Source organism: Dromaius novaehollandiae, chromosome 3 (assembly GCF_036370855.1).
Source record: "Dromaius novaehollandiae isolate bDroNov1 chromosome 3, bDroNov1.hap1, whole genome shotgun sequence".
Classification (NCBI taxonomy): Eukaryota; Metazoa; Chordata; class Aves; order Casuariiformes; family Dromaiidae; genus Dromaius; species Dromaius novaehollandiae.
The window spans coordinates 116,921,637-116,935,040 of NC_088100.1; the positions used below are offsets into that span (position 1 = coordinate 116,921,637).

The 13,404-nt window shown below is 43.7% G+C and overlaps 2 protein-coding genes across 2 annotated transcripts in view; both read right to left on the reverse strand.

The window, feature by feature from the left end:
• MSH2 (mutS homolog 2) overlaps positions 1-842 on the reverse strand; it is a 56,339-nt gene extending 55,497 nt beyond the window's left edge. Inside the window, exon 1 of the mRNA XM_026094630.2 lies at positions 548-842. Coding sequence (XP_025950415.1) covers positions 548-767 — 220 coding nt within the window. The 5' untranslated portion in view covers positions 768-842. The remainder of the gene's footprint in view (positions 1-547) is intronic.
• Positions 843-7,635: 6,793 nt separating this feature from the next.
• EPCAM (epithelial cell adhesion molecule) lies at positions 7,636-13,381 on the reverse strand. The gene is made up of 9 exons (XM_026094723.2): positions 13,154-13,381; positions 12,563-12,667; positions 11,577-11,820; positions 11,218-11,283; positions 10,413-10,476; positions 9,720-9,821; positions 9,328-9,522; positions 8,873-8,914; positions 7,636-8,163 (listed from the first exon to the last, which is right to left on the reverse strand). Exons 1-9 carry the CDS (start codon positions 13,218-13,220, stop codon positions 8,122-8,124), a joined length of 927 nt encoding a protein of 308 aa, XP_025950508.1. The 5' UTR covers positions 13,221-13,381; the 3' UTR covers positions 7,636-8,121.
• Positions 13,382-13,404: the final 23 nt, after the last annotated feature.

Sequence of the window (13,404 nt, forward strand, 5' to 3'; positions counted from 1 at the left end):
TTCTTTCCTATGCTTACCAGAGCAACAAGAGCATAGATTACTCCAGTTACTCCCAGCAATACTTCGTAGTGCAAGCTTCAGCAGTCCAGTACCTCTAAGCAGTTACATAATTGCCTAAGGCATAAAAAGGTGAGCAGCATCTTATGCTCTCTCGCCACAAAAAGGAGCCTGTCTTTAAAAACTGACGCCAAAGACACCTTATTTTAAATTATGACACGAAATGCAACAAACGAGCATGAAAACAGTGTACCAACCGAAGAAACACACCAGAGGTCTTGCCCTTGAGAGCACAGCAACGCCGCACCTGCTGCCCAAAGGCACCTCCTCCCAGCAGCATCCAACACAAACCGCACACGCACCGGCTCCCTCACCCCGCCCCCCCAGCACCCACCCCGCCCTGGCGGGACCCCGCTCCCGCCCGGCCCCACACCTCCGCTGCAAGGCCCCGGGCGGCGAACCCAAGCGGCCGGCGGGGCCCCCAGGCTCCCGGCCGGGTAAGCGGGACGGGAAGGGCCGGGGCCCCCGCGCCCGCCGCCCGCACACCCACCCGGTGCCCCCGCCAGCTGCCGGATGACGGCGCGGGTGCGGAAGAGCTCGCGGGCGGCCAGCCGCGCGTCACCGCCGTGCACCGTGTAGTAGTCGCCGCGCTCGAAGAAGCGCACGGTGGTGTCGGGCTTGTCGGGCAGCGAGAGCACGGCGCGCACGAAGCCCGCCTCGGCGCCCGCGCCCTCGGGCCACACGGCCTCCCGCGGCGGCTCCACTGCCATGCTGCCACTGCCGCTGCCACCGCCTCCCGCCAACCGCCGCCGCGCGCCCCCCGCCCCGCCCCGCCGCTGCCGCGCGAGAGCGGCGCCACCCAATCGCCGCGTGGTCGGCGCAGCACGTGACGCCCGCCCCGCCGCTATACGTCGTCTGGGGCGGCCACCCGCGCTTGTGGGAGCGCGCGGGCTGGGCCTCGTCGCGCGCCGTACGCTGCCATGGCAACGCCGCGCCTCGGGCCCGCCAGCCTCCCCCCGCAGGGCCCAGGTTAACCCTAGCCCTAACAGCCGTACGGGTGTGGAAGTCATATGTTTGTTCTTACACACAACCTAATGACGTAAAAAAGTCAAAGTACTGAGGCCTTCCCCTACGCGGTGGCGGGGCCTACCTCCCCCAGACAGGGTCAACCCGTCCCGGAGCACTCGACTCCCTCTCCCAGACCCAGTGCCGTCCCTGTGTGACCCGCTCCTGGTTGCAAGACTCCTTCTCTTCCTCACGGACAAGTGTCATTCAGGTTCAATATCAAAAAAAAAAAAAAATTCATTTGATATCTTATTCTTTGGGCGGAGACAACAGATTTTCTGCCCTGTATCTTCTACAGCCTTGAAGTACAGTCATAGATGCAGAATTCCATAAAACCGTCTTCTACATTGTGAAAAGGCAGTTTTTAATCCATTTTTGCAAGAAGGTTGACAGTTGTGTTTCATTGGGTTTTTTTGTTTGTTTGTTTAACTAAGACAAGCTCCAGCTTCTTTCTGAACTTTAATTAAAATAACAAAATCAGAAGTGATATTATTCAATAATTTACAAAGTCTGCTCCTTCAATAAACCTTGCTTGTTTCCCACGTCATGTCACAAAGTGACACTTTGATCAAAATATTTTTTGGACAGGGCAGAATTCACTCTGCTTAATGAATGTTTTAGCCCAAGACCAGATTTTTTTATAAATATTATGCTTTCTCTTGAATTTTGAGTTTGAAGCTTGCAGTGGCCCACAATGGTAACAGGGAGCATTTCTGTTAGCCATGGCCCTCCTCAGCCCAGTTAGGCAGGCAAAAAGGGGCTGAAGTAGCCCGCTAGGTCACGTCTCCTCACTTTAAAAAAACACCTCACATCATTAACTTTCCACACCAATCCCATGACACTGTACAGGCAACCTCAGCTTTCCCCTCTACACTGTGGTTAACAGCCCTTTACGAAAGTGCCCAGTTTGTATCAGTTCACAAAGGTGCCTTCTTTCCATACAGCACCTCAAGATTGAGCCATCACAAAATAAATCACTTTTATGATACAGATGCATCATGAATAAATCCCTGCATGGAAAACTTCCATGTTGTAACTGAGATTCCACTCAAAACTAGCTAGAAATAAAGACACACTATGCCCACAACAGCCAAAACACGGAGGCCAGAAGGGCCAGGAGCGTCAGGCCCCTCACCCTGAGGGCGAGCAGGACCTATCCTTCCCCACGCGGCCCTGCCCCACACCACTGAGAGCCGGGACGGAGACACCCACCACCTTGCAGGGGGTCTCTCCTAAACCCTGATGAGGAAGAAGCAATGTATGAAGTCACTAGAGCTTCAGCAGCTTTCACTTACCATTGAAAATTCTGCCTAAATAATTATCATTTAGCAAATATATAGGCTTCTGAAAAAAAAAAAGAAAAAACAGGCTCTCATAAAGGTCAAGTAACCTTACTAAGAGGTGCTTGTACCTGGCCAACCCATGCTAAGTACTTTGTGAATAGATGGGATTGCTTCTCTTTGTACCTACTGATGACTACAAAAAAGGCAGATGGATAAGGGAGAAGATAGGGCAAAAAATAAAAAGTGTCCTTGTACAAATACTTAGGGACTAGGTGGGCTCAAGGGACCTCATTACCACCTTCAGAAGAGATAACTAACGGCCCATAAGTTATAATTGCTGCATGCTAAAACGTTTTATGCTTTCTCCTCTGGGCTGGTTACACCCTTTTGTGCTCTGTTTGCTCAAGGCAGCTCTGTTGAACCTCAGTCTCCCATTAGTAGAAGGCCCCTGCCTAAATCAGCCACTAATACTCTTAAGCGTGGTGACTGCAGCCCATGAAAAATGTGTGTGTTGTGACACCTGGTGTATGAAATGTCACTGGATCAATCACCTTTCCTCTGTCTTTGCTCCATGTGGTTCTTCTTGGGTGGCTCAGTACCCGGGCTGGTCTGCACGGGTGTGACTTTGAACCCAGATGGTTTCCCTGTTGCTGCGTTGGGTTGCTTCGTTATATTGCTACCAGCAGAATGCTTCCTGCTTTCTCTCTTGTGCACCAGGAGTGATGAGAACAAGACGATGGGTGTAATTATTAAGCACGTGGCAAGACGATGGGTGTAATTATTAAGCACGTGGCAAGAGGAAAATGGATGCACGTGCTAGACCTTAATTAATTTTGTTGCTGCCTTATGCTTAACTAGTGTACACAGGAAAGTTGAAATGTTTTTTCAATGAAGATATGAAAATGGATGTCCATTAACCACTCTACAGAAAAAAAAAAGAAGAAACAAAAAAGGCTGTTTCACAGCAGGTTAATCAGTATTTGAGCATAATCAGTGGCAGCTCTAATGCTTTCTACCTGGTGGGGATATCACCAGAAAATCTCATAGCAGACTTGTGTGTGTATGTGTGCACACAGAGAGCAACAGAGGTTTAAGAGAATGCTATAGGACAAAATAAGAATAGTATAGATTATTTATTACCAAATAATATTAACAAGATTACTTGATAGCATTAACAAGATAAGAGTAGTTGATATATGCTGGAAAACAGAAAACTTAGTTGTTACCTTATGAAGGACCTTGTAACTTTTTTCCATGCACTTTTTTCATGCAGACCAATTACCACATGCGTGCCTCTGCTATGAGGGCACCTGAACACATGAGGACTCTGCAATGCTTTTGGGGAGTAGTACAAAAAAAAAAAAAAAGGAAACTTCTTGCATGTCGCAACAAGTTGTGACATGCCATAACATGTTATGCGTTGCCTCTGTCATTACACATCACCTGCTTTATACCTGCCACCCTCTCACTAGCCTGTGGCTGCCACTGCATGTCACTGTGAAGACAGAAGGACAAGGGAAGATTTTAGCAAAGTTTATAAAATTCTTATAGCAATGGATCCCACTGTCCCCAACAGAAGAGCCACCCCTACAACATGCATGATTTTTTGTGTGCCCAGCAATGATCTTTGATGACCAACTAGACCTTGGTCTCTCCTGGAGGTTTTTAGAATTCAATAAATGTCAGCTGTAAAGTTAAGTCAGTGGAGCTGCTAGCATTTTTAGTCTCTAGAAATTTTTTTCAGGCTATTTGAAGCAGTCTGTAATCCAAAGGCACTGTATATTATGATGACCAAAGTCCAGTAGGTAAAGATGTAAATAAACATGGTTCACAATGTTATTTATCTTAACAAATTTGTTATGTTTGTTTATGAGAACAAGCATGCTAATGTCAATAGACCATACATATGCAATACGCCATCTTTTAAGTGTGTAGCTGTGGAGACTACATTTAGAAACCACTCGTGTCTTTGGGAGAAAGTTTTATAGACTTTATTGGTCATGCTTTCCCAAATATGTTATCCAGATATTCTCTTCTAAAGAGGTCTTTTGTTGTCTTGTGTGGTTCTCAGTAACTAATTGCCTTTCCATTTCAGCTTTCCCATGTGTAGAAGAAGAATACTACTATTTATCTGTTTATTTCACAGGAATATTATAAGGAAATGAATAGCACTATTTACGTAACACTTTCAACACCTAAGATGCTATGTTAACATTTATCACATGAAAGAAGAACTTGCTCTTTTTCCAAAACAATATCTATACATACATGTATGGATTTTCAAAGCAAAAACCCTCCCCACAAAACTCCCTTGGATGTTAATTAAAATTTACTTTTGAAAATCAATTGCATAAAAAATTAATTAGTTTTCCTCAGCAATAATAATAATGTTAGTATAGTAACACATTACGTACATACGTTAGCGTATGAATTTATAAGGAAATGATAGAGTTGCCCATACAAACTATTTTCTCATGTTGTATGTACACACTAAGATAAGCATTACCACTGGGATTTCTTGTACAGTTTCTGTGGCCATACCTGCTATCATAAAGGTCTCATTCATTCATCCTCAATTTAATAAATTTTCAGTCTGCCCTTCTCGTCCTCAGTCTGCCCTTCTCGTCCTCTATCACAATTGATATTATTTTACATTAAGAGAGAGGAAATGTGGTATTAAAACTTTGTGTAGGATATTAAAGAGATCTGAAAAACATATTCCTTTGCTGAATGAACTTGATGAGTTAGACAAATGGAAACACTAAAATATTTACTTTCTCGTAAATTTGATGCAATGACTAAGTGTTTTATAAAGTTCTTTTGGTTTGCTTCTTTCACAGGAAACCAGGTTTTTAACCTTGCAAAAGGATTTCTAAGTATTAATATAGAGAACACAATATTTTGATACTTCATCTCTCAGTATTTTTCCATAGCAATCAATTTCTGCCAGCAGTTCAAAACTCCTCTAAAGAAGTATGAGGGGAAAAAAAAAATCATATACATACGTAGAGATGACACTGATACATTTTTCTCTTTATTTCAGTGTATTAGTTAGTCTCCTTAAGCAATAAAATACAAAACACAGCAAAGTTTGAGGATTCCTGTGCTAGTTTCTCAACTCTTTCCTCTTACTCTTCTGCATATCCCTGTACACACCCACTTTTATGCAGCTGGACTGTTGCACCAGTGCTGTGTTTAGTAAACAGAACAAAACAAAAAGCAATGTCAATGTCAACAAAACTACTTAAAAAAAGGAAACTAGGGAAAAACCTATTATTGAATCAGCTGGGAACAAAGACAACCACTTGCAGAGCTAAGCAGCATGATGCTTGCAGCATACTGAGTTTAGAAAGAGAGGTAATGCTCTCTTTCCAATTGTTAAACCGTCTATTTTCAGTGTAGTTTCTGTGAACTTTTCTACCCCATTGGCTAGTTTCAGTCAAAGTGGACAAAGACAACCCCATAAGACACTAAATTCTTGCAAATGTCTAACATGAAAAGCAAAGCAGCAATTAAGTTTTTTGTTTGTTTGTTTTTGTTTAAAGGATATAAATGTCTTCATCTATTACGGGAAAAGGAGAGAGAACAGTTTTCAAACAGAACAGGACAGGACAACAGTAGCTTGCAGGCCACTCAGCAGGTACATACCAGCCAGGCAAGTCAGCACACGTGTAGCCTCTGCCCAGCCCTGGCACATGACATCTCTTCCCACCCCGCAGGCCAAAAATTTAGGTAAGAAAGGGGGAAGCTGGGGAGGGGAACTCCAGTGTTAACAGTCTACAGAAGAAAAAGAGGAAGAGCAAGGACACCAAACTGAAGAAATGGAAGAAAGTAAAATATAGTATATGGAAAGAATGAAGGACTGGAGGAGAGACAAAATACCAATAGCTCAGCAGAGGACAAGCTCACCGAAAACTAGACTTCATTTGTTTCACAGCTTACAGAGAGCTGTATGCAGTTTAGCATACCTCAGCAGACTGCATGCATACCCTAGGCAGAAAGGGAGCAGCATCTGCTGGCAGAGGGGGTGAGTGCCCAGCAGGAGGTGTCACTGACTGACAACTGTCACTAGCCTCCTGGAAGGCTGCAATGCACTCCTGTAAATTCCCTGTTTCAGGATTTCTGTGATTAGCAGAAACAGCAACTTGACAGAGCAAACTTATGTGAACGTTCCCAAAACACACTACAGACGCCTAGAAACTTAGTAAAACCCAGAAGCTGCAGCAGCTCTGTGCACATCTAACATCACAGCACCAGATGCTGGAAGACACAAAGAAACAATGCTGCCTTCCAGGAACAAGTCCACATTTCAACATCTAACACAGCAACACGCATATGCCTGATACTTTCTGCCTTTGGCCAAGGTGGAAGCTATACCCATGACCTGCGACAGCAGAAGTACATTCAGGATAGTCCAGACACTTTAGCAACTTTCATACCGTGTCTAGCAGGCTTAAACAAGCTCCCTAATGGGGTATGTTCCACACTTAAATTTATGAACACAGTACATAGCATATCCACATAGTAGCATATCCTACCTTTCCTGTTTCAGGGAGGGGGAACAAAACAAAAACACTGTATTAGTAATAAGATTTGTCATTCAGTTCTTTATCTCGTATCTCATTATTGCATTAGCAACAGGAGTTACATACAGTATTTCCTTTGTAAATCAGATACGCTGGATGGACCAGACATGTTTACTTTACAAGTAAACATGCTAGCTAATATATACTACATAGGATAAAATAGCTTGCTTTGGCAGCCAGTAATCTAAGCTCTGGAAGACAGCTATTGTTTCCTACTGAGAAGCAGAGAGACAGTGCAAGTTTGGTCAGCCTCCAGGACAGTCAACAGAAATAACAGCAGAAACAGATTCTATCTAGCTGTGCAGTGACTTGCATAGCTATCCATTGCAAAGTTACGGCAATGGTGCAACAGCACTTCCCCAGAGGTACAATCAGACTCCAAGTCTTCCAACTCCACCAGAGATGTTTTAGAGTAGAGGCTTGTTTAATTATAAATACATATGCAGCACTCCTGAAATTGCTACATTCAGAGCATGTTTATTTTTATATATAAACACGCCATTTTATCATTTTACTCCTGTCGCACATTAAAAGCGGGAAAGGAGATAAAGCACACTTCACAACTTCAGGAGAAATCACGCTACAGAGATAAGGTGACCAATACAAACTGCTCATTACTTGATTTCTAGGATATTTTTCACTGTTGCTGAACTTTTCAGCATCATAGTTTATCAGCTCATCATCAAATCAACACAGTAGAAGAATTAAAAGCCTGTTTCAAAGTTTTATTAATTCAAGTCATAAAAAAGTTACAGCAAGTTCAAATATGTACAAACAGCCATAAAAACAAAGCCATGTTCAATTATACATGAGCCAGGCAAAGGTCTTGTTATGACATGGCTACAAAACTGAGAATGTTTTAAAAAACAAAAAAAAAAAAAAACTCCCACAGGGTTACAAATTTAACCATGTATACTCCAAAATCCTAGTAACAGCAATTGTCAACTCGTTTCATCATCATAAAATCATGGATAGTTAAGTTTGACTTGAGTAAAGTGAGGCTTTTAAAATTCAACTTTCAAACAAACAGCAGTAGTAGCGCGGTTGCCAGCCTAGGCTTTGTTAGCTTTAAAAATCAGTAAGTGAACACATCCCCCTTCCTTACAGGGGGAGTCTTTTAAGAATTAAGATCCATGCCTCCAGTATTTCTTGTCTTCTTGTTCAAATCTTACTGTCTTCAGTTAACACAGTTACGCATTCAATCCTCTATGCATTTCATTCATTTCCTTTACCTGGGGAGGAGCAAGAGGAGGATCAACATTACTGCTACTCCTTAACGTAAGATCCCAAAAGTTGATACAGCTTAATACTCCAGATTTTCATTAGCAAAATGGATTTGAGGAAACGCACTAAACAGAAGCGAATATGCCAAGACCAACATTAATGTTTCAGCTTTCTACACAGCATTCTGGGGACTGCACAGGGAGCAGACGGCACTGTTTAGTTACAACACTCTCTGGATTCCTTTACAAATGCTCTGCACTCAGGGCCAAAGTACAGTATGCTAGTGCTATTTGTTACTAGTTCATTAGTAAGCAGCTCTTCAACAGAAACTGCAAGCTCAATGGAAACATCCTCTCAATTATATCTTTTCATGATTAAATACTACTATCTGATAGTCTTTCCTGGGGAGACTTCATTATCTGTATCAAATCAAGTACAGTGCTTGCTATAGATATGTAGAATAGTACTTAGCTTTTGCCTTCCCTCCCAAAACTGGGAAATCCATATTGCCAGTGGTCTTTGAAACTACTGCAGAGTAAACATGGTCAACTATATAGAGATGAAGACTAGCTACAGAATTTGAACATTTTGATACTACCTGAACACATCTGCAACATCCAAAGCAACCTTTTAACCTACACTGAAGCTAGTTAGGAATGTCAGGATTCTAGCCAAAAAATCCCCCCAACCCCTCTACACCATAAATATATAGTTTACCTCTGCTTTCACGTACTTCCCTTTCCTTCGTCTTGTACAGACCTGTAAAGGAAAGAGAGTAACTGTAAAAGGTCAAGTGTTTAAAGTTGCAACCAGATACATTACATTTAAAACTCCAAACTGGAAGCTGCCCTTCCCCATCCTTCTAAAGCTTTGGTGAGGGAAGGCTGTTTCTTGGGATCAGGAGGCCAGACAGGTACCTTCTCCGTCTCAATAAATATTTTTTTTGCAATGCAACACTCTTCTGCCATAATCTGAAACAGTGACAGTATGTCCATCACCTCTTTCCCACACCCCAGACTCAGAAAAAGCAACATAAATGTAGTTTTAGATTTTAGAGCAAGTAGTTTACAGAGGAAGACTGTTCCTATTCAAGACCAACCACTCTGGTGTGTTATTTTTTCCCCAACATGATGCTGTTACCCACTCCATTTGGTAGCTTTGTTAGAACTTACCAGTACAACAATTCCAGCAACTATTGCTAGTACTACTACTACAATGACAGCAATGACACCAGGAGTCAGGGACTTCATGGAGAACTCTGGTGCTACTTCATCTACATAGTAAACCACTGTCTTCTCAAAAAGCAGCATTTCATTATCAATACTGATGTTTAATCTGTCATTGTGAAAGATGGAGTCACCTTTTGCCTAAGAACAGATACAAAGGAGATCTGCTAGTCACCTTATAGCACACATCATCCAGACAAAGCAATAATTCATTTTGTTTTAGCCAGTACACCCCCTCCTCCAAACTCCAGAATAACCCATACCACACACACAACACAGTGCATGTAATTCAATATACATATTTAGTTTTTGGCTGACTTGACCTATGACGCACTTACATCTTTTTCAAAGTAGTAAGCCACGTCGGCTATATCCACATCTCCAGGATATTTGCCTGAGGAATTTTGCTTCAGATCAACAGTAATGTAAGGTTTTTCATACTGCAAAAAGGAAGTATAGTATTAGAATGGTGCTAGTTTAGATCTGAATATCCAATACACAACAGAATACTCTGATCCAACTTGTGAGCTCACATTTTGGATCAAGTTTATGGTACTTCTTCTCAAGCAAAGTGTTTACAGTATGATTCAAATTCTATTTTTTTTTTTACCTGGAGCAAAGATGGAATTCACTTATACACTAGAAGTGACATGTATTTTCCCAGTATTTCAATTCAGATACAGCTATTTGCTAGCTGCTCAATACAATATTACTTGGAAGTGTTACTAAGAAAGGTGAGCAGGCAGCTCTAAGACTTTCTTCCAAGAATACACCTCTCAAAGAGTAGAGGACAAGCAGAAGGTAAGATGACCTCCTCAAATGCATTCTAAAATGGAGAACCTGCAAATAACATTAAGGGATGTGATCTGTGCACTTAAATTTAAGTGACACTTTTGACAACACATGCCTAATCATGCTCTACTCATTCTCTAGTCCTGCTGTATTGCATTACACAGACCAGACTGGAATTTGCAGTTACTCACACTAAAGAATGAAATTCTCCCATGTTAGTAGAATTATGTGCCTCTTACCACAATATCACCTATATAGCGTCCATCCAACATGTAACGTCTGGTAATTGTTTCCATGAGGGCTCTACAAGAATATTAAGATCACAACTGTCAAAAGCAGAATCCTATTTCACGCACTTATTTTCAGGTGTATGAACAACCAGTATAATTGGTTTTTGTTTTTTTTTTTTCCTTCTCTATATCCTCTCATTATTAAGTGGTATGAGAGCTCTGTTAGTTCCCAACAGTGAAGTTGTATTTATTGAATAGAATTACTGACTTTTGGATAGCAAAAGTTTAAACAGTTTTGAGAGTTCACAAGAAGGAGCTACACAGTAGCAGCTTTTGTTCAAGAGGGGAGACAAAGAAAAAAGAAAAGGAGATCTCACAGCTACAAGCACATTTTTCTTGCTATATGACCTCTGACAAAGAAGTAGGATTTTATTTTATAGTCAAAAAAATAGCTTAACTACTATTTTTTCCTCTTCTTTTTTCAGACCTGCACAGCTCTGCCCAACCCAACATGAAACTACCTAAAAAGGTAGACTGATTATTACATTCTCATTTCCTTCACTATCTGGAAGTCACCAGAAGTCAAAGTAGCAGTAAATCAATTTTAATGGAAATTAATCTCATTAGTTAATTTATTTCCAATCAAAATTAAAACAACTTCTACAAAGGACCTGTAGGTGATTTCTAAAGCGTTCAGCAAATGAGTTCACAGGTTTAGCCACGTATTTTTATGCTTAGTCATTTAGAAGTAAACCAGGTATCTAGCAGTAAGTGCAGACATTTTCATGACATCTTACTGATGACCATCACTTACTTCTTCAAAGACTCAGTGTTCAGAGGAGCTTTTCTCTCACCATGTTTCATTTCAATGATGATCCACCTGAAGTAAGAGGCAAGTAAAGTAAATATTCTTGAAGGATGTGCATATAACTTATTGCATGCTAAATATCTAAGGCTGGTGCAAAATATGCAAAACCAAAGCAGTGAGGAAAACAAACAAACAAAGTCTCATTGTTACCAGAGGGAAAAAAAAATTCCAGTAAACAAGAATTTATTGCTCCATGTTCATTCAGTCCCAGTGCACTATTCATACAGGTACATTCTCTATAATGAATAACTTAACACAGGCATGCTTTTATACCACAGCACACCCTAACCTGTTGAAAGACTTACGTAGTTCTGACTAGTTGGTTGCACTTCAAGTCTGTGTCATGTTTGTCAGTGCGTCTAACACCAGCTGTATTCACACACCAGCAGGACGTTCCATTGCATTGCTTTGCCTTGAACATGCCATTATTTTCACACTCAGGATCGTAAAGGCCATCAGTATCTTCAAATGCCTCTTTTGGTTTCTCACGACGACCTGCCGTTTTTGAACCTGTCATTTCTGCTTTCATCAACAGGCATTTTGAAGTCACTAAAAAATAATAATAACAACAACAACAACCAGAAAGTCATGTTATACTTCTTCAGACCACACACATTCAAAACAATTTCTAGTTTCTTATGTAAAAGCATAAGGTTATGTCAAAAGCAGCATTTTAAGCCATTACAGGGAAAAGCAGGTGCCTGTCCAAAATGTAGGTGGTGCACTAAGTCAGCATGGTTGGGATAAGCCAGCTTCTGAAGCCAAATACATAAGTCATGTGTTCAGTACCACATCCAGCCACCTTCAATTTCTTCCCTCCAGAGGATCATTTACAGCTTAGCAGAGCTTGAATCAAGGGCGAGGTCTGGACACAAGGCTTTCTCCTCTACATTTGCAGGAGAATTGCATGGTAGGTCCTTACAAGCAGGCTAAAAACTGATCTTTGGGAAATCCTTGTCATTACATAGGGACCAAATATTAAGGGGGGGGAGGGGTAGGCTGCCTCAGTATAACCACACACACATATACAGAAGTTGCTTGGTAGGGGATATAAAACCTTATCTATCATTATCAGTTGACCTGGAACACCAGGAAGCAGCTTTCCTTTCCCTTCCCATACCACTTTTTTTTTTTTGGTCAGGAGCTCACTGGACTTTCTTTACACTCTTGAGTTTCACAGAAACTCCTGTTTAGCACCCCTGATCATAGGGGAAGGCACTACCTACACCACAACAGCAAAAAAAAAAAAAAGGTTGTTTTTTCCTTAAAAAAAAAAAAAAAAAAAACTTACAAGTGTCACACTCCACAGTTACGCCAGAACCAATGGACTCACACCGGCAAGTGCCCCCCGTCTTCACACAGTTGGTGACACGCTTGTTTTTTGCGCAAACGCACCCTGGAAGAGAAGCAAGGCCGTGAACCCTGGGCCCCGGGGGAAGGACACACAGGAGCTGCACCCCCGCCTCCCCGGCCCGCCCCAGCTCCTCACGACCCCGCGCGCCGGGAAGAGGCCCCAGGCTCCCCCCGAGCACAGAGGGGGGCCGGCGCCGGCCCCTCCGCTGGCTTTGGGGGTCCCGAGCGGCGGCGAGGCCCCCCTCGCAGCGTCCCGCAACGCCGCCCCAGGGCAGCGCGAAGGAAGAAGTGCCAAGGCGGCCGGGCGCCCCCCACCCGCCACCTTCCCGCCGCGGGGAAGCCCCTCCCCTCCCCTCCCAGCCGGGCCCGCGCCCCCGGGCACAGGGGGCGCCATTTTGTGGCGTCGCCAAGGGCAGCGCGCAGCGGGGCGCCCGCCCGCCCGGGGCGGCGGGGGTTGGGGGGCGGCACGGCGGGGCAGCCCAGTGCAGGCAGCGGGGCGCAGGGGGTGCGGGGGGATGCGGTCTCTCACCCTCCTGCGCCCAGCATGCGGTGGCGCAGAGCAGCAGCAGGAGCGCAGCCCCGCGGAGCAGATGCATGGCTTCAGCCGGCGGCGGGGCGCGGAGAGGCCGGGGGAGATCCGCCGAGGTGCGGGCCGCGGAGGCAGGGAGGGAGGCAGCAAGCAGTGCGTGCGCGGCGCCGGTGTGAGCCGCCCGACAGGTTCCGCAGGTGGTGGCAGCGCCGCGCCCTCCGGCTCCGGTTACACCTGTGGCGCGCGGGTGG

What these genes read in the sequence shown, in the direction of transcription:
- EPCAM (XM_026094723.2), bottom strand. Translation starts at nt 13,220, where the DNA reads ATGCATCTGCTCCGCGGGGCTGCGCTCCTGCTGCTGCTCTGCGCCACC. An exon ending in AACCAACTAGTCAGAACTAC is followed by an intron (nt 11,284 to 11,576) that starts GTAAGTCTTTCA and finishes CTCTTACTTCAG; the next exon opens with GTGGATCATCATTGAAATGA. An exon ending in AACACTGAGTCTTTGAAGAA is followed by an intron (nt 10,477 to 11,217) that starts GTAAGTGATGGT and finishes ATATTCTTGTAG; the next exon opens with AGCCCTCATGGAAACAATTA.